General features: G+C 42.0%; 1 protein-coding gene across 2 annotated transcripts; it reads right to left on the bottom strand.

The window, feature by feature from the left end:
- Positions 1-589: 589 nt before the first annotated feature.
- On the bottom strand, positions 590-18,478 carry tfcp2 (transcription factor CP2). 2 transcript variants are annotated; one of them, XM_015967077.3, is made up of 16 exons: positions 18,252-18,478; positions 17,798-17,985; positions 16,788-16,939; positions 16,254-16,330; positions 16,062-16,167; positions 15,802-15,908; positions 14,400-14,552; positions 14,206-14,316; positions 13,265-13,374; positions 13,116-13,164; positions 12,830-12,923; positions 9,723-9,813; positions 9,518-9,624; positions 1,034-1,176; positions 896-947; positions 590-811 (listed from the first exon to the last, which is right to left on the bottom strand). In XM_015967077.3, the coding sequence occupies exons 2-16, from the start codon at positions 17,917-17,919 to the stop codon at positions 774-776; spliced, it is 1,512 nt and encodes a 503-aa protein (XP_015822563.1). In that variant the 5' UTR covers positions 17,920-17,985; positions 18,252-18,478; the 3' UTR covers positions 590-773. The 2 variants fall into 2 exon arrangements, with proteins under 2 accessions (XP_015822563.1, XP_015822564.1); XM_015967078.3 differs by having other exon boundaries at positions 13,286-13,374.
- Positions 18,479-21,322: the final 2,844 nt, after the last annotated feature.

The raw sequence follows: 21,322 nt of genomic DNA, 5'->3' as shown, positions 1-21,322 counted from the left end.
CTGGCAAAGAAAATACATCATAAAAGCCCTTTTAAACAGAAACTTACAATGAAATGCTGATGTGCTAAATAAAGCGACGGGTTTGGGACACATGAAGACAGTATGCTGATGATATCAGACAGTTTCTGTCATGTTTCAAGACGCTCAGGGAACAATCCCATGTGCCACAATGTGGTCTACACAAGCTGTGGGGTCACAAGAGTCAGCTTTACATGAATCGCTAGTGTGTGGAAGGACAGCTTGATTCCAGCAGCTTCCCAGATGTTAGGCTTTTCTCGTATAAATCTATCTCCATGATGGTTACGCTGAATTGCCAACTGAAAATAGCAAGGGTTCGGGTTAGGGTTAGGTCTGGTCCACCCTGACCCTAATAGAGCTGTGAATGTAGCCATCTCGCGTTTTTCTTAACAAAACACGGCTGGTTTAAAAGCTCAAAGCTTTGGCACACCAGCTGCTCAGCTGGCAACAGCACCATTAACCTCTTCTCAATGCAAAAGCAACAGAAGATAAAGCTAAAACATGAGAGGTGATGGCAGGGCCAAAAGGAGACTGGAACATCACTATGGGTACAGGGTCACTTCCTTATAGTAAGACAACGGAGTATAGCGAGGACATCCATGGCGTGTTTTACCCGGGTCCTTCTAGCTGCCACAAAGAGTAATTCAGTTCATCTCCGGATTTCCTAAAGCAGGAAGAATGATGAAGCTCTAGAAGGGCAAACTGCAGAAGGTCCACACAAGGAAACAAGGCCTGGCTTGTCTAAAGCCATGTGTTCACTTTAAGATGATGTGGTATCCATCGCTCGTGTCATCTGGAGAGACAAGAACAAGGCCGATTTAAAAAATAAAGCAAAGTATAGACAACAAAACACTTTATTACAGCTACTTCTCACAACCTTTCATTGTGTCCAAAACAAAACAAACTTCATCCTGGAAATTCTGGATCATCTGTGGACAAGAAAATAAAGAATGAATGAAGAATAACCATGATTGATTAATTATGCCACAGCGAATGAGTGGGCTGAGTATCCTACCTCATCACTAACCAGTACGTGGATGCCAGTGGGACCCTGTTTAAAGATCTGGTGTATCTGTCTGGGTGAGATATTGAAGAGCTGTGCGAGCTTCTCTGTAAACTCAATAGCTGTGAGTTCCTCCAGGTAGATGGCGTGATATACTGCAGAGGAACAGTAAACAGTAGCAGGACATCAATTTCATGCTGTGTGTATATGAGAACTGAAACATCACTCATGTCTGTGTTCTGCTCCACTCCTCGTGAGCAGCTGTCTCGGGTGAGAAGGGACCGCTTCAGAACAGCCCAATGTGTGCCGTTTGGTTCTGGTTTGGTTCTAGCTGTGTGTTTTCACTGAGACCAGGCTTTCTGACACTGGGAAACATTTAGCACCAGTCCCAAGACTTCAGACTCAAGCCATCATGGTCCAGATGTAGCAGAGCAGCACCAGAACAGACCCGAGCCTCCTCTGGGTGTTGCTATCATGCTTCATGTTTGTGTCCAATAACAAACAGATCAGGTGACATGCATTTGGTCAAACACCAGTCTGTCTTTTTAGGATTTGCCATCAACAGCGCTGTCCTACGCAGTGATCTCCCATGAGGTCCACTTTGGCACAAACACCGACACCTGTATATCTTGACCTTGGATTCACCTCTAATCTTTTGGGAAGGTGTTCTGAGCTCTTGGTTCCTATTTGCATCACCCAGCCCTCGACCACAAAGGGTGGCTGCAGTCCAGTGGGTCTTACACTTCTGAGTTATGGGCTCGACACACGGGAGGCGACAAATGACCGCGATCAGCGAAATTTGTCGCTGTCGCTTTTATTACCTGACACACGGGAGGCGATCCGCGGCAGCGGCCAGCGACAAAGCCGTCTACGCGTTCTGTTCCATGGCGAAATTGAAACTTCCGTTGTTTAGCTTGGCTGTGTCAGGTTGGAGGGAATTAAGGTTATTTAAGTGGTTCAGATGTTTCACAAGGTGCTGCTAGAGTTATGTGAAATCTTACTTCTGATTTTACTATAAAACATAATAATCAACTTCTCCTCCATGTTTGCTCGGAGATGTGCGGAGCATCCTGTCCGCTCATTGGTCAGTGAATGAAACCTCCGTTGATTGGTCCTCGTCCAAGCGACAGCGATGAAAAGTTGAAAATGTTTCAACTTTCTGGGATCGCGTCGCTGGGTCGCCTGTGCACGACACGTGCACGAGCGCAAAATTTCACACGCACGTTTTTCGCGTTTCGCTTGGTAGGAGGGAGACCCGCGATTATCGCTTTGTCGCGCATGTCTCATTGAAAATGAATGGAGAGGCGATGTCGCCTCCCGTGTGTCGAGCCCATAAGACAACTTGAGTCAAGTGGAAAATCCAGCTGCTCTGAGATGGTCTTGTAGCCTTTAGCTGACTGCAGATGGTCTTCTAGCCATTACCTCTGTCATGCTACGATAAACATCAACGATACTGTTTCTAATATCCGAAGGCAACTCTGTCCTGACAGACACCCTGAAACCAAACAGCACTGTGACTACCTTACAGCCCTTAAACAACCAAACTGACTGACGACCAGACTGGAGACACCTGTGATGCTGCTTACAGGACACACCTGAGTGTAACAAGTCCCTAAGGTCCCATCAGCTTTAATCTGTTTAGTGGAACCCCCATGTGGTCCCGGCCAGATTAGTTAATTTCGTTCACCAAAACAAATTAGCTTAAAACCTTTCTTTAATGCCTCTTAACAAAATTCTAACATAGCATAGCTATAAATGTAGTATACAGTATAAAGTGGTTCACTTGCACTTGTCCAAAAACCTCTGCCAAAAACACGTGTTGAACCAAAACCAACAATGGGCTCATCCGGCTGTCGGTCCCGCCCAACAGCCGCACCTCACTGGCTCATCCACTCATCACACACTTGCATATTAAGCAACAGAACACCACTGGTGTGAGAGGTTCTCTGCTCATTAATATCAGAGGAGGAGAAACAGCCGGCTGCTACCACTTCAACTTAAGGACAAACTACCAGAGTCCCAAAAAGAAAAACAACTTTACGCCGGTTTCACACTGGAAGCATCAGCGGCACGAAACGGCAGCGAACTTCAAAGCGGTCCTTTTCACATCGGGAGAGACTTGGCAGCGGCACGGCTTTATTGCTGTGCTCTTCGCTGGACTCGCAAGATCCCTCGAGACTTCAGGTCACAGTTTGTTTATGCAATCCGCCATTAAACCAAAATGAAAGAAATCACATTTGATATCGCTGTTTGATATCATATAGGATGTTGTTCCTCTCCACTGCCAAGACTAAAGCCATGAAAACACACCGCTGCACTTCTGGAACGATGCTGTGAGTAAAGAAGTCGTTGGGTCGCACGTAAGCTACGTATATTTGAAACTGCATCGCTGCAGTACTTTTATTTTTTAATTTACCGGTGGTTTCACACTGAAACTGTGTGCGATTTCCTGTCTAGTCATATGTTAACTGCGAAAACTGAGGCATCCCACGAGCGGCACGCGGCAAAAATAGAACCCGATCCTATCTTTAGTGGCGCGGCGTGCCGCTTCTGGGACGCGCCTGGAAATTGTCGCATCGCTGCTGGTTTGAAACACCCCGTAGACTATAATGGATTCTATTTGAAGCAGCACCGTTCCCCATCACTGATGCTTTCAGTGTGAAACCGGGGTTAGAAGTCACGGACAACAAAAGATGTTTGGAGCGCCCTCTCGTTGTCTCTGGCAATGCAGTTTCTGGTTCTGGCAGAAGCGTCTCAGGGAAGATACCCGAGAGGAAAGGTGAGTGTTTCGTGACCGTGTTTGCATTCAAACTTAGCTTGTTTGCAGATTCGCTATAACAGCTTTAAATTATTCTGTTGAACCACAACAGAATTATTTAAAGGAAATTTTTTGGTTTATTTGACTGTCCTTTGTGCATATCTTTATTTAACAGAAGTTTAAGTTTTATCCATATTTGTACATTTGCAGCTTAGGGCAGCAGCAGCTGATTTTAAAATGAGGGAATGGATGCAGAAAAAAGCTAATTAAAGGGGCATTATGGAAGTTTGACAGCCAAAACATGTATAGAAATAATAAATTTCTTCTTCATACGTTCTCCTGCAATGCCCTGGTCCTGTAGGATGAGCCCTGGCATTTTTACTGTGATTGCCTGTTTTTCTGTAAAATCACAGAAAAAGAGAGATGCTCGGGTCGAGCAGGCTGCTTCATGCGCGTTCACGCTCGGGCGTAGCCCGTAGCATTTGCTATCAGTAGCTTTAGCAGCAGAGAGAGAGGCAGTGCCAACTCAGCGACTTTGTCGCTGTTCCTAACGCCTAGTGACGAACCTAGCTACATTTCTGAGGACCCTTAGCTACTTTCTTCTAGATATTTCCTGCAAATTAGCAACAAAATAGCCATTTTCGCTCCGAACCGTTCTTTGAACGTTGTTTCAGCGGTCATCAAGGATATAAATATTACAGATAAAGAAGACGTCACTGGTGCTTTAGCTCACATAGTAAGACGTCGGACTCTCGTGCTGAAGACCCGGGTTTGACTCTGGATGTGAACATAGTTCATTTAGAGTTTCTTTTTTTTACATTAATGATATATTTTTTTATGGTAAGATGCCCAAATTTTTATTTGAGACTCGCTGAACGGCATTGAATTCACAGATAAAAAAGATGTGGGTTCAACTTTCATTTTGGAACAATTTTTCAAGCAAGGGAAGGGAATGATCTGAGCATGCAGGAGGACTGACCCATCATAAACCTTTGTCGGCTGTGCTGAAGAGAAAGGTACAGAACCAAATTATTTAATTAATTAGCTGTGCGTTCTCCTGTCCTCTGTCCTCCAGGCCACACACACACACACGGGACTGTCTCAGCTGTTATTTTCGTTAAGGAGTGTGCACGTACAGCATGCGCGCCTCGTGCACGAGCCTACTATTGAAGCTGCCGTTTCGCTTTTAGCCTGAGGGGGCAATCGCGAGCATAAAAATTCAAAACTCCGTAAAGTCCCTTTAAGGCCTGGAAAGTGACTTTGGCGTCACTACATGATGGAGACTTGTTATTCTGCACCGAAATTGGATCAATTTCTACTCGTATAAAAAGTTTTTGCACACTAAAATCACCACCAATGCAAAACTTCTGTTCTTATTTTTGCTTCCTGAACAAATTTATGGCAAACATTGGGACAAAATGATCAAACCTAATTCATATAATCTCAAATCACACTGATTAAACCTCCCAATCCAACTAAAATCTAGTCAGATACAATCAGTTTATAATCTAAAAATTTATGATAATCTGTACCTGTTAGGATTTTGATTTAGATGTTGGAGTAAACATGCCAGGCTCTAAGCCTAAGAGGCCAGGTAGAGGCAGGTTGTACTAGAATGGTTTATAAAATGTAAAAATTAATCTTATAAATTATTGCACAGACAAATGAATAAGCCTGATATTAAATAAGAAAAAGCTAAATAAATTATAATCATCTTTTTTCTAATATTAATGATGCTCTTTACATTGGTTGCCTGAGTGTTATCGGGCTAAGTTCAAAATCTTTTGCAGTGGTTTCCAAGCTGAGGTCCCCACAATTTAGTGTGTGCATCAGACATCAATTGTTTGCTCACAGCCGGACAGGACACGGGAAAAAATAAAAAATGCTGTGTGTGCTGAGGGCACCAAGATTATATTTGTAAAAAATGCATGTATAAAATCTAGATAACACACCCAACAGTTCCATCAAAACTCTGCAATAGGCATAACTCTGTATGTCTGCATGAAGTTTGTATTTATATACTTTAAATTGTGTGCATGCAGATAGGAGTTTGGGGCCTATGGCTCATCTTGGACACAGGAAAGGGGGTCCTCATGAAAAAAGGTTGGGAACCACTGGTCTATAAGTTCTTACAAGGTTGTGTTCCTTGTTGAAACAGCATGTTGTCCTGGTCTCTTCCCTCTGCTGATCAGGGGTTGTTGACTGTCCCATGTGCCAGGTACAGGTAGAAGAAGAAGAAGAAATATAATTTCTATATCGCCTCTCAAGATAAAAATCACGAGGCGCTTCACAAAAACAAAAAATATAAAAATTGTAAAAATGTAAAAAAGCATTTCGAAAATGTTTAAAAATATATTAACAAAATGAGCAACCATAGGCAATTGCGATTTAAAAGAAAAAATGTTAAGAAAGAGAGAGAGTGAACAGGAAAGAGGGAAATCAGTGGATCCTGAGGAAGGTGGGATAGGTGGGGAGAGCAGGATAAAGAGAGAGTGGTGAAAAAGGTCATACAAAAGCCAGCTTGAACAAGTGAGTCTTCAGCTGCTTTTTAAAGGAGACCACTGAGTCCACTGATCTCAGGCTCAGGGGGAGAGAGTTCCAGAGTCTGGGGGCCACAGCAGCAAATGATCTGTCACCTTTGGTCTTTAGCCTGGTGCTGCACAACCAGTAGGCTTTGGTCACTGGACCTCAGGGACCTGCTGGGGGTGTAGGGACTAAGAAGATCACCAATGTAAGATGGTGCTTGTCCATGTAAGGCCCTATAGACCAGAACCAGGATCTTGAAACGAATCCTGAAGTTGACTGGCAGCCAGTGAAGCTGGAGGAGAAGCGGGGTGATGTGGGTGTGTTTGGAGGACTTGGTCAGAAGCCGAGCACAGGCGTTCTGAACCACCTGTAGACGGTTCAGGGAGGTTCTGCTCAGACACGTGAAAAGAGAGTTACAGTAGTCTAAGCATGAGGAGATGAAGGTGTGGAGAACTGTCTCAAGTTCAGAGCGGGACAGAATGGGACTCAGCTTAGCAATGTTCCTGAGATGGAAGAAGGAAGAGCGAACAAGAGAACTGACATGAGAATCCAGGGTGAGAGCTGGGTCAAAGGTCACACCAAGATTCCTGACAGAAGGTTTGGTGTGAGAAGCAAGCTGACCAAGAGAGTCTCTGACTTTGGGAACCAGCTTGTCTGGGGCACAGATGAGGATCTCAGTCTTATCTTCATTCAGCTGAAGAAAGCTCCCACCATCCAGGTTTTGATAGAGTCTAAGCAGGTGTGTAACAGCTGCAGCTTAGACATCTCATGGGGCTTAAAGTAAGCAGGGACCTGACCAGAAACCAGAGAAGCATTAATTATAGAGAGCACGCTGGGACCGATGGACTGAAAAGCACTTTTAAACAAAGATGAGGGTAAGATGTGGAGGGGGCATGCAGAGGTCTTCATAGAGTTAACTAGTTTGGTTAACTCAGGCAAAGAAACAGGAGCAAAGCTATCTAGGATGATGGGCCTGGTTGGAGTCGGGAGAGGCAGCGATAAGGCTGAAGGAGAGATGCTAGATCTAACCTTATTGACTTTGTCCACAAAGAAAGACAGAAAGTTCTCACAGTCTGTAACAGAGTGGATGGAGGCTGTAGGAGAGGCAGGAGAGACGACGCTGCTGATGGTGTTAAACAGCACCTTGGGGTTCCCTTTGCTCTGGGACACCAGGTTGGAGAAATAGGAAACCCTAGCGTCTCTGACTGCAGAGTTAAAGGATGTCAGAAGATCATTTAGATGCAGCAGATGGACGTGGAGATGGGTTTTCTTCCACAAACGCTCAATTTTTCTGCATTGGCGCTTCAGGCTGCGAAGGCTGTCATTAAACCAGGGAGTAGGGTTCACTGCAGGAACTGATCTGGTTCTGACAGGACAGATGTTGTCCAGAATGGAGAGGCAGTGCTCGTTGAACTGAGAAGTTAAGGAATCTGGGTCGTTATCAGAAGAACAGGGTGGATCAAAAGCAGCAGAAAAATTGCTAGCTGTGCTCTCATTAAGAAAACGAGAACTAACCATACGGCGGGCAGGAGGTGGGGAAGCAGAAAATGACAAGTTAAAGAAAATGCAATGGTGATCTGAAATATAAACGTCCTCAGGACAAACACTGTCAGCATTTAGACCCAGGGTAAAAACAAGGTCTAGTGTGTGCCCCCTGGTGTGTGTGGGGCCAGGAACATGCTGGGTAAAGCTGAAGGAGTCCATAAGGCTGGAGAAATTCATGGCAAAGAGATCGGAGGGATCATCAACGTGGATGTTAAAATCACCAACAATCACCAGTCTGGACAGCTTCACAGTGGAGGATAGAAAGTCACTAAACTCCTGAAGGAAAGAACTGTTTGGAGCAGGTGGACGATAGACCACAGCACAGTAGAACGGGTTCTTATGCCCGACTTTAATCAGCTGCAGTTCAAAGGAAGCAAAGTGACCAGAGGTTGTAGAGCTATATGGAAGACGGTCTCTGAAAACAACAGCTAGGTCTCCACCACGACCAGAACCCCGAGGCTGGCTAAGAAAAGAATAACCACTCGGGCAGAGTTCAATCAGAGCAGAATAATCAGATGTTTGCTGCCAAACTTTAGTCAGAAACGGAAAATCCAGGTTTTTAGAGAGAATTAGATCATTGAGCAGGAAGAACTTATTGTTAACAGAGCAGGTATTTAATAGAGCCATGCTGAGTGAGGTGGAGGAATCAGAAACTACAGAAACAGCTGGAGTTAGTGGATGTAAATTAGCGGGGTTAGATCCACGGTGTTTATAAAAACCACTTATGGAGGGAGCAGGAGGAGAGACCACTGAGGAATGAGGATAAACCGACCTTAAAAAACTTGGACGGATGAACCGCGTCCTAATGCGGCCTGGCGGGAATGCGGAAGTGGCTCTCAGGTCACCAAACAAAGGACAAGAAGCTAGAAGATCGCGCCGATGTTTACCAGATAAACCACGCTTTAAGAGAAGTCTTATTCTCACCTGGATTCCTGCTCGTTCACCTCTTTTCCTCCGACGTTTCCACGGGACCGGACAAACATTGTTGGAGGTGCACAGCTTGGGACCGTAGTTTGGCTCCGGGCCAGTGCGCCGCTCAGATAAACAAACAGGGAGGTACGTCCTCGGTGCATCTTGGGCGATCGTGAACGAACGGAAGGACAAAAGAGTCTGGCGATCATAGGAGATGGTAGCAGGGACACTACTGAAGAGGATCGCAGACAGGAGCAAGGTGGAAAAGAGGAGGTTAGTGGAGAAAAGTTTAAAAAAGTGGCCGGTGACTGCGGCTAAGCCAAGCACAGGCGCCATCTTGTTGCCGACCGGAAGCGGTAATGGAGGTGCAGAACAGAGGGGATTGGGTTTTTCAGTTAATGGCCCCCTACTCTGTGGAATGTCTTGCTGCTTGCTGTGAACCTGTCGCCATCACTGGAGGTTTAAAGTCGCCTGAAGACTCACTTTTATCATTTGGTTTTATGTCATTTTATTCTGTTTTAGCCCTTTTAACCATTGATTTTACCTGTTATCCGACTGTTCTTTTGTGTTATTTTTATGGCATGTTATGTTCAGTGCCTTGGGCTTCCGCAAAGGTAGTAGAAGGCGCTACATAAATAACATTTGATTGATTGATGTTGACAATCTGACCCCCTCAATGTAAACTAAAATAATTTAATGATTTTAAATTTAAAAGATTCTTTGTATGCGTTTTGTATGTATTTGTGCGTTTTTACCAAAAAAAGTGCTGGCTGCAGCTTCTCCATTTTCATGTTTGGGGTGGTCTTCCCGAGCTTGCTGAGACTCCTGACAAACATAGATGGTCAACCTGGGACGAACCACGCTGCAGCCCAACAAAAACAACAAAAAGGCAGAATTCCTTTAACCTCATGCATCATCTATGGAGCGAATAAGAGAAAAACATATTTTATTATGACCCACCGTCCTTTCAGTGCATTGAAGAGTCTTATACCATCTGCTGGCCCACAGATCTGAATAACATCCTCCCTGGTTAGCTTCAGCAAGTCTGAGCCTGATGAGAAATGAAACCTTTCAATCGCAAAGATTCATGAAAACAGTTAAAACAGGTATGTTTCCTTCTTAGTGGTCATTATATCTGTTATCTTCTGTTTTTTGTCTCATCTTTTTATTCATCCTTTCATGATGTTAAAACTAAAGTTCACTCATTTAATCAAGATATCTGAAGTGGTCTCTAGTTGTCATACTTTGGGGGAAAAAAAGCTCCAGTGCGCCCGTTTCAGGAACTAGACGTGAGCCTCAGCCACATCAGAGTTGAGCTGAACACAACAGCATTTGGAGTCTTATTTCCTGATATTTGGACATCTCTCCTCTGACTGACCAACAGCAACACAACTCTACCACTAAGTCAGTTTGCTCTGAAAAGTTGATGTAACACAAGCCTGAAGGAGTTCTGCCATGTGGTGGAGTTGCTAATGCTAACAGTTAGCTTCCACAGGCCGAGACGTTCTCTGCCGTTTCCTGGATGCCAAAACAACAACAGCCTTACCCATCGTGAGTCAAGATGGGTGAGTCTATGAATGTTAAAGGTGCATTATGTAGAAATGAGTTAAAATGACATCCTATGGCAAAATGTGGTTACTGTAACCACTTTAGACAACTCTGGAGCTTTTTGCTGGCCGTCGTCAAATTACAAACGTAGGCGCTGCAGTATAGGGAGCCTAAGTCACTTCCGCATCATGGGAAGAATGAAAAAATGAACGAATGTAAGTCAACGGGGCTAAAAAAGCTATTTTCTAATTCCGCTTGTTTTGTGCCATGAATTTCACATATGATGTCCGTGAATTTTAAAGATGCATTTTCATACCAAGAACACGCTTATTTTCAAACGGGGGAACAATATTTTAGGTTTTGTGTGAAAATAAGTCCAGAACTACAAATGCGCTTCACGAAAGTGACGTCAGCGAACCAGACACGGAGAAAACTGAGGGAAAAGGGCTGTAAGTTCAGCAAACTTTCCAAAGGAGGAAAGAACCACCATAAATCTGGTCACGTGGCAAGTAGCAGCTATGTTAGGGGACAGGAGATTACGTGGTGACGTCACATATGCGACGTGCCGATTTCTGGTTTGTAGTCATGCTAATTACGCACTTTTACAAGCTAATAAATCTCAAAGTATGTGAGTGGCGTGGTCAAAACACCCATCATTACTTTTCATTTCAATTGCAGTACAACGTCTGTGTGATCCAGAGCGTACGGCAAAGCGGATTAGAAAATAGCGTTTTTAGCCCCGTTGACTTGTATTCATTTTTTCGTTCTTCCGGCGACCCATGATGCGGAAGTGACTTAGGCTCCCCATTAGCTCTGAGGAGACTCTGCAACCTCACACTCACTGATGGTTAACAGTATTTACGTCCAGGGTCCGAAATTAAATTTTTTACTCACCGGCCAAGTTGGCTGGTAGATGATGAAAATCTACCGGCCAAGCATATTTTTTACCGGCCAAATTTCTAAATGATTTAGATCCACCTAAAACATGTAATTATATATTATGTTGATTCCAAACAGAGTGACAAAATAATTAAAAAATCAATTAATAAGGAAAACAACTCTTTTGTCATTTTTACTATTTATTTATTTATTTATTTTTAGAGATGTTTTTATGAACTCTTTCATTGAAATCTAGTCAGACTCCTTGTTTTCTCTGTCCATGAAGTCTGGCCTCCTGCTTCTGACACCGTCTTTGTGCCAAAGCATTACAGCCTCATTTGGGTCACAGTCCTTGATCTCTGTAGAACACAGCTTCACCATGAGAATATCTGAAAGTGTGTCAGGGCTAGGGTTGTCACGGTAACCGGTGTAGCGGTAAACCCCGGTAAAAAAGTTGACAATAAATAACAGTCTTGTTTAAATATATATATATATATATATATATATATATATATATATATATTATCTCGGTGGATTACCGTGGCTGCGGTGTAGGCGCGGTGACCCTTACCAGCCACCATATCATCTGCTGGAAGTTGCCGGCGGCACATGCGCACTTTGCTGTTTACGACCAAAACTTTCTTTAAGCTAAAGCTGAAATAATGGCAGGAGGAGACGGCAGCACTTGGGACATTTATTATCCCTCAAAGAAGACAAAGTCGGAAGTACGGGCATCTTTTGGATATCTGAAGAATGCCGAGGGCCAGCTGTCTGTGAAAGGCAGCAACGCTACGTGGCCACCATAATGTAGCCTGTCTCACGACTCCGCCGTCTCCAGTTCGCCACTTTTCACAAAATCTTCTGGTTGCCACTGGTCCTGGTGGTTTTTCTTCCAGTTCGACGAGTTTTCTTTTGGAAGGCTGGCTGACTCCAGTTAAAAACCGCCACATTTCACCGCTAGTTTTAACACGAAGCTAACGGCTAACTTGATAAACTGATTGAATGGGATAGGTGGAAATGACGTTGGATGCGGCGTTCACGTTTCGCGTACGTTTGTGTACGTTGCATGCAGGCGGGAGGAGTATCAGAAATCCGTGGAAGATGACTGATAAACATAACTAATTTGGTGCAAACATTTACTCGCCAGGTGGCAGGTAGAGCTCAAAAATGTACTCGCCAAATGGAGCAATTTACTCGCATTTGGCGAGTGGCGAGTGTTAATTTCGGACCCTGTTTACGTCCCTCCTTCCTTTGTTTTAATAGGGAAAAACTGACAATCCCCGCAGCCAGCCGAATATGAAGTATGTTTCAGTATAACTTTTCTCTTGGGATTTTCTCCCTGTAAAATTCTCACTATATTCTTACATACTGCACCTTTAATTGCCAGTGTGACGTAGATCCATCAGGCTTTTCTAATCCTAGAGTTCCACCATCTGTTTTCTTTCAGAAGCTAATGCAGGAGGTAGGTGTAGGAGACCATTTTCAGGATCACACTGCATGAAAAACTCTGAGTGTCCAATTATAATCTAAAATAATCATTTAAAATGTTGGTTTGTTTTTTGCAATGAACCACACCTTTAATGAAGCTGTAGTGTGAGACACAGTAAAGCAACAAAATGACACAAAATGTGGTATTTTACCTGAGAAGTTTGTGAAAAGACGACAGAAAGGCGAGAAGCGGTTTCGGAGGAGCCACTGCTGAGCATCCTGTGGTGTTGCTGTGGGTAACAAATTCTAAAAGAAATAATGTCAGAGCTTAAAGTTTAGGACTTATGAACTGTTCAGTAGCAATTTGAAAAAATAAACCAAAAATGAAGAGTCAAATGATTAAAATAGCCTATTTAATTGTGTATAACAGCAGAGGGTAGTCTGCTTTAAATGTGTGTAACTAATATGAGGCTAATGGTGGGTAGAGTCTGGACTTACATCTGCTACCTGGACAACAGGCTCGGGCTGGTGGCTTGGAGATCCGTTTCTAGAGAAGATGACAAATAAGACAAGTAGATGAAATGTTTAATGAAACCTAAATAACTGGTTTTTAGCCATATCCATGTGAATCTGAATGCTGCAGCCACCTAGTTTCTGCGCAGTCGTACCCTTCGGCAACTGGAAAGCTGTTATGTGAACTATTAAAGCCAGGAGACGGAGAATTGTTGACATAAGTGACCTCAGGCCAAGGAGAACACTGCAACAGACCAAAGCTTCAGTTACGACACACAATAATGACATCACACACCCTTCTCTAGTAAAAGCTTCACTTTACACTAAATGACCTGAACTTAACAAAAGCACAATTACTGTCAGCTCTAACTGGTCCTTTGAGAAATGCAACCGATTTCAGGCCACACCATTTTAGTTTGAATTATTATGGAAAAAAATCTCGGATAAAACGACAATGCTGGGTTGTTTTAATGAAGTTTTTTACATCTGGTTACGTTTAGTCAGACTAACAGTCAGGTATGAGAATAACAGCTTAGTGAAATCAAACCAGTTTGAATATTAACAAATGATTTTACTGAATTATCAAACAAAATTGATTTACTGATATTTTAGAGGACTGGGACACAGCGGACCATACATAATAAAGCAAATCTTCATCAGAGCAGGACTGTCTGAACATATGACATAATTCAGATCCCAGTATGTACTGGTATTGGTCCTAGAGGTGTTCCTGAGGGACCAGCTCCAAGGACCATCTCTGTATTAAATCACATTGGTAGATTTAGTTTGTAGTGGGATGTATCCTTCTGCATCTACATCTAATGAGGCTCTCTGTCAGAGGCACTGCACACTGTGTGATTTAAAAGGCTTCTCAATGCCAACGATGCTAAATGTTTGATGGTTTTTTTGTAAGTGCAAAAATGGCCGCTCCTTAATTAGCTAGTTACTATAACAACTGGAAGTTTTGTATTTATCATTATAGTTGTAGACATTTCACACATGAGCTGCTTACACCAGTAAAATACCAAGTGAATGAGGCCGATCGAAGCTTACGGCACCTTCAGAGAAAGCGTACCTCCGTTAGAATTGTAGTTTCGTAGGAAGACTGGTACTTTTCCTTTTCCTGCGGGGCTCTCTTCTCCATCTTCTCTCTGTCCGTTTTCTGTTTCCTGTCTGCACCTTTGGGCTGAAACGGTTCACACAGAGAAAATTAAATCCTCGGTTGTGAACACTCCCAACGTCTGGTTTCATGCTTTCTTTCATCCTAACCTTGAAGACTTTGACTTGGCAGGAGGCTGAGTGCAGATGCTCCGTGTATTCTCCGTTCTCATTCTCTTTAAAAGTGTCAATCTGGATGCGGAACGGGACGCCTTTCTCTCCCCCGTGCTTACGCATGGTGAACTCTGTACTGATGCAGTGAACCTAGAAATAGGGGAATATTGGCTTAAATCCGACAAATTTTTTAAGCGTAACCAATAAAAAATGATGTTTTGTAAAACCATGTTCTGACTAGGGATGTGTATTTTTGAAATTCTGACGATACGATACATATCACGATACAGGGGAGATGATACAATGTATCCCGATATATTGCGATACATTTAGTCAGACGTTACAAGCAATTTTTTTACTGAATTTATTGTAAGAATGTTCAATAAACAGTCCAAACTGATACGTAACATGTTTAACATGAGGTATCTGCACCATGATGGAGGGATTTACATTTCAGTGGTGGAAACAAAACCTGTCGCACACTGCTGCCAACTAGCGGGTGGCGACTGAATTGCGCAAAACGAAAAGAAAATACACAAATGTTTGGGTGTAAATTCTTTCAGGAATTAGATCCGCGACTTTTGAATATTGATGTAATAATCGCAAGAAAAAATATCATGATATTTGCCATATCGATATTTCCGATACACGGCTTTTGAATATCGATATAATATTGCTGGGAAAAATATCGCGATATATTGCCATATCGATATTTTCTTACATCCCTAGTTCTGACTAATTACGATGATCATTTCCAGCCTCAGACCCACAAAACAAATAATAATAATAATAATAATAATAATAATAATACATTGAACTTATATAGCGCTTTTCTAGACACCCAGAGACGCTATCACACACTCTCACATTCACACACTGCTAGTGATGGTAAGCTACTTGTAGCCACAGCCGCCCTGGGGAGGTCTGACAGAGGCGAGGCTGCCATTTGGCGCCGTCTGCCTCTCTGACCACCACTAACACAGGAAAGTTGGGTGAAGTGTCTTGCCCAAGGACACAGCAGCAGGATGCCCCTGGCAGGAGCTGGAATCGAACCCATGACCCTCCAATCATGAGGCAACCCGCTCTACCACCTGAGCTACTGCTGCCCCGAACAAAGAAAACAAAGATTGACATTTACCACTTGTCAGACTACACAAACCGCTTAGTTGCCAAATAACAGAGGGTTTACAGTAAAGGTCCTTTTATGACAACTAGTTTCTGTAAGTTTTGGAAGTAAACTAAAGATGTAAACTCTCCTGTGGTAGCTTGGACCAGACTATTCCCAAAACAGCACTAAATTGGTTAAACTCACTAAGTTACCTTTAAAAGACTAAAATCAATCAGAAGTCCAGAGAAGGAAGCGTTAGAAAGTAAAGTAAAGTTGCAACTTTGATGCTACCTGGATAAAAACAGAGGTTCTCTTTGAGGGATCCCAGAGGAACTCCACAGTGTTTAGCTGAGTGGGGTTGGCCCTGGGGTCGATCATACCCACTGACATGGGGATATCTGCAATGATCCAAAAGTTCTTGTTTGAGCACCAAATTTATCACCAATGTTGTTAATAAACATGCTTTTATCATAAAACCAGCCAATGGTGAACGTGCAGATCATTCTTTTAAAAGTCCAGATGAAAACGGCCGTTTTCTCCACGGGGCTCACCCAGGTCAAGGATCCGGTCTCCAGGCCTGTTCCAGCGCCAGCCCTCCAGCTGCTGGTGCTCCGTGTACTGAAGCCGCCGATCGTGAAACACCACGCGGATAATACTCTGAAACGAGTATACACACATATGTGATATACATGATTTAGTCCAGCAATCATTAAACAACAGAAACACACTGAAATAACTCCCACCTTGACCATTTTACCAGTGATTTCAGGAAGTTCCCCAATTTTCTGATTGTCAAGCATTCTTATTTCATAGGACTGCCCTGCATTAGCAGAGAGAAACAACTTCAAATTAAGATCCCGCCTCCAAGAGGGCCGTCACACACCGCGGACACACTCCTCAGTCATGCAAGGCATGCATCTTTATGTTATCAAGCACAACTACATAGCTATTTATAAAAGAACATAATCTGTAAAAAGAATAATGTGGTAAACATTCAGATGCTCTATTCTAACTTACTGACTGCTTTGCTCATATACATTAAAGCCAGTTTCTATTACTTTCAGTTTATTGTTTCACTGTTAAAACTAACTTAAATCAAAGGGAAACAAAATTTTACATAAATCCATTCAGGCAAGAAAAAAAAAGAAATAAGTTGATTTAATTGTCTGATCAATCCTAAACAGAATGACATGTGAGGATCTGAACCTCTCCTCTCTTGGACCTTGACTTTACACAAAGTCAAAAAAACGTAGCAAGGTGAGGATCCTGATACTGACCTTGGTTGAGGTAGGTGAGGGTTTCATCGTGTAGCTTAATAGCAGGTGAGGTAGGTGCACACAGAACATACTGAAAAGGGAGGATCTTGTTTTCAGAATCTGGAGGCAAGTTGGATTCTTCCTGCTTGAAAATGGGGAGGGCGAGCACGTCGCTGGAGAAGAGAGCAGTAAAAAAAGTGCTGCCTGTGAGCTGCTAAAATCTTTTCACTTCAGTGAGAAACATTCAACTCTTTAAATTCAAGAAAGCTTTAGACAACCAAATCCCCCTTTTTCTGCTTGTTTGATGACCTTCACTAACACAACACACTGTGCTGCTCATTCACTATAATGGAGGGAATACAACTAAATACCAATGTCTCCAGTGCTCATGTCAGAGCTCCCCTCAACACAGGAATTTCTCCAGTGACCAGACACGTTTCATAGCTCTTAATAAACCACAAAAAACACATCTGTCTCCAGAAAAGGAGTTAATTCACTCTCATAAACATAAGATACACCACATCATCAGCTTTGCTAATGTTTTGAGAGATCCTGCAGTTAGAATAAATCAGTTCCATCGTAATCGAACCAAACAGTGAACGCGTACAGCTATTCATTTGTTCTGTAGATGTATGTGCACATCTGTGATTCATAGCAATTTAATAATGTGTGAGCAATTTTAGCTGATCCAGGTTTTAAGATGCCCCTCGTCTAAAAATATTGTCCAGTGGCACAAAGAAAAAGAGCTCAACACAAAAGTAAAGGTCAGAGTCAGGGTAAGAGAAGGCTGATATTCAAACGTACAGCTGAAGAATCCATTTCAATCCTAAACGTATGGACTAAAGCTTACACAAACAAGTAAATGTCAGAAAGAATGCAAAAACCTACACGTTAACCTGAAAGATTTTTATTATTCACTTGATATCAACAATGGCAATAAATTAATAGGCTAAAATTTAGTTAGAGCATCCAGATTAGCAGAGCGCACGTTAATTCCCTCCACAAGGAGAAACAACAAACTCAGGGTGTACCTCATACTGTAGGCTCCGGCACCAAGTTCCTGGCCGATACCAGAGAGACTGGCATCAAAGTCTTGGGCCAGCCCGGACTCGATCACCTCATCCGTGAGGGGCAGCTTCAGAGCCCACGCCATGACGGTGACGCTGTGGAGGTTTTACCGAGTACCGCTGCTCACCTGCTCCTCACAACCTTCAGAGGACTCGAGGGCAAGGTGGGGGGAAAGAAAGATTACTCACAAGTGAACCCCGACACCAACACCGTAAAAAAGTTTCGTTTTACTCAGTAAAATAAATTTCAGACAGAAACTAGTTAAGTTGATTAACTAAGAGCGGTCGGAAATGGGTTTTACAATAAACACGTTTTTTATCTCCCATCTTAAAATTCAGCGAACTTGTGTAAAAATGTATGCAGATTTTTAGTAACGTTTTTGTTACTAACGTGCTCCGATTAGATATTCAAGCTTACCTTTAGAAGATGAGTTTTTCTGTCGTAACAGCGCCGCGGTTTCATGCCATCATGTCGCGCGCTATTTGGCCGAAAGAACTAAAATAAACATCTCTAGCTAACGGCTTGGGTACAGAGGATGCTAGTCCGTATTTACTTTACTACAGTTTCAGGGTTTTATTCAAACCATTTATTCTCTACGTAACGTAGCTATGGACCCAAAGCCCAAGACAGATCTTTATATTCGCTATATATTGCTTCGTTTTGTTTATTAAGCTTCGTCGAAAGGGAGAAACAGTAATTTCCGGTTTTCACTCTTCTTCGTCGCGATCTAAACCGGAAGTGCTCATTACTGCCACCTACCAGTGGTTTTTTTGTATGTTTTATTATTAATTTTTTTTTATTTAATTTTTTTTTTTACCTTATTTTCAATCTGCGATTTCACATACATTCAGTTTACAATGTAACCTACATTCAACGTACTGAAGAATATAGAAAATACAAATGACCTCACTTGAGGAAAATAAAAATTTCATTTAGAACTTGCAACAATTACCACATGACACTATACCATAAAATAAATTATGATGCAAGATAATAATAATTAAAATAAAAATAACATATCAACAAACAAAAAAATGTTCAGAGGTTGATATTTCAACATTATATTTCAAACATGTTTGATTCATTGGACTGTAATTTAAACAACAAGAAACTCAGACATTGTTTCGTACAACTCAGTTATAGATTGGCTATTTTCTGATAATACTTTTAGAGATGTTTTAAATTGTTTTATTTCATTTTTAAAATGGTTAATGTTAGACTTGCTGTTTTTCCATTCAGTTTTATGTATATGGTATTTTCCCATGTTGAAAATAATGTTCACCATTTTGGATATCTTTTTTGGAAGAGCATCCATGTATATCAACACTTTAGATTTGTTAAGCCACACATCATTTCTCTCAATATTTAATAATCGATAAACATCCTCCCAAAAACCAATTGTTACTGAACACGAGAAGAAAATGTGCTCAATAGTTTCACATTCTGTCATACAAAAGACACACTGATTCCCTTCAAAATTAAATCTTTTTTCTTAATGTTTCGGCAGCAGGATAGATATTATGTATTATTTTGAATTTAATTTCTTTCAACTTGGGTGCAATTGGCCATTTAAGATAGCTGCACTATGGCTTTGTTAATGTAGTTTCCTTTCCTGTGATTTTTATTGTTGTTGATTTTTCAATATCATAGAATAACTTATTTTTAACATACTTCCAAGTACTTTGTTATTACATTTTTGTTCACCTAATTTAAATTTGCCAATTTTCAACTCAGGAAGTTTAATCACCACATTCGAATTAAGCAAGGTATTTTTAATCATGAATTTTAAAGGAAGTGGAACAGCTCTACTGATTTGATTATTAAATTTTAAAATTAAATTTTTCGACAAAACATTCAAATTGTAACAAATTGCCATTTTTATCTATCAAATCTGTCACATGTAAAATGTTTTTGTCATACCATTCTTTTTTGAATATAGTCTTCCTATTAATTACAATGGTTCTATTATTCCACAAGGTAGAGCTATGTGGTGTAAAGTTGTGGCTGAATATCATTTTCCATTAGAGCAGTATTTGTTTATGGAAGTCAGATAGTTTGATTGGTAATTTAGATATGTCAAAGTCACATTTTAACAGGAATTCTAATCCTCCAACCTTTTGGAAATATATATTTTGGTGTGTGGAACCACATAGAATGTGGTTGTATTAAAACAGCTTTTATCCAATTCCATGCTGTAGTTCTTTTTTAAAACACAGAGCAGTTTTTGTTTACCTGTTTTCCCACTACGTTTCGTTTGCGGCTGCAAACTTCCTCAGCCGCAAACAAAACGTAGCGGGAAAACAGGTAAACAAAAACTGCTATGTGTTTTAAAAAAGAACTACAGCATGGAATTAAGAGATACGACACAGCAAGAACACACCTAAGAAGCTTTTATCCAGTTTAGCTTAAGTACACCAATCATGGCTTCAAAATCAGCAGCCTTTAACCCAACTCATTTTGGGGGATCTAGTAGAGCGTGTAGACAACATCAAATTCCTGGGCATCCACATCACCTCAGATCCAACCTGGTCACTAAACGCTTCCTTTCTGGTAAAGAAGGCCCAACAAAGACTCTTCTACCTTAGGAAACTGAAGGGAGCCGGTCTCTCCCCCCAACTGCTTAAGAACTTCTACAGAGCCATGGTTGAGAGCATCCTATCACTCAGTATGACGGTGTGGTATGGGAGCTGTACCGTCCAGAACAAAAAGGACCTGGCCAGGGTGGTGAAAACTGCTCAGTGGATCGTGGGGAGCCCGCTACCAGATCTGGACTCAGTATATACCATCCGACTACAAAGGAAGGCTAACCGTATCGCTGCTGATTCCTTCCATCCAGGTCACAAACTGTTTATGCCGCTACCGTCCAGGAAATGTTACAGGAATATCAAGGCCACAAACACCAGGCTGAGGAACAGCTTCTTCCAAAGAGCTGTTAAAGCCATCTGCCCCCCTCCCACCCCACCCCTCCTGTAATCCTTCCCCCACCTCTGTGACCCTGTAGACACCTACACTCCCAACCAAAGACCCATGAGACTATTAGACTTTCAATGATGGCTTGGTTGTAATTTACAATGATCCTGTTTTTTCATGCTGCTATTGTCCTTTTCACACTTGAATCTTCTATGTGCAATAATATCAATCAACATGTTGATCAGTACGATCAGAATGTCAGTCAGTGCAACATTTATCTTTTATATCTTTTAAATTATTCAGCTTCTTTTACTCATGTTACGAGTGTGTGTATGGCTCCCTGAAAGGAAGGTTATGTATTGTTCTTTTTTTGTTTTACTCTTCATGTTTTTATCATTCTATTTGTGGTCTTGGTGCCCTTTAAGCTGAGAGCTGCCAACCAAATTTTGTTATGTGTATGCATAACGACAATAAAGAATTCAATTCAAGACACTTAACCCACGTTGCCTGCTGGTGGTGGTCGGAGGGACCGGTGGCGCCTGTGCTCGGCAGCCTCGCCTCTGTCAGTGCGCCCCAGG

The sequence above is a fragment of the Nothobranchius furzeri genome, chromosome 15, assembly GCF_043380555.1.
Source record: "Nothobranchius furzeri strain GRZ-AD chromosome 15, NfurGRZ-RIMD1, whole genome shotgun sequence".
Lineage (NCBI taxonomy): Eukaryota > Metazoa > Chordata > Actinopteri > Cyprinodontiformes > Nothobranchiidae > Nothobranchius > Nothobranchius furzeri.
Note: the sequence above shows the minus strand (reverse complement) of the source record. Positions and strands in the feature narration are given on the sequence as shown.

Bases quoted from the DNA above. Each gene is read 5' to 3' on its own strand.
- tfcp2 (XM_015967077.3), bottom strand. From the start codon at position 17,919: ATGGCGTGGGCTCTGAAGCTGCCCCTCACGGATGAGGTGATCGAGTCC. The intron at 16,331-16,787 runs GTCAGTATCAGG...CTGCTAATGCAG, and splicing joins CCTCACCTACCTCAACCAAG to GGCAGTCCTATGAAATAAGA. The intron at 12,924-13,115 runs GTAAGTCCAGAC...TATTTCTTTTAG, and splicing joins CTGTTGTCCAGGTAGCAGAT to AATTTGTTACCCACAGCAAC.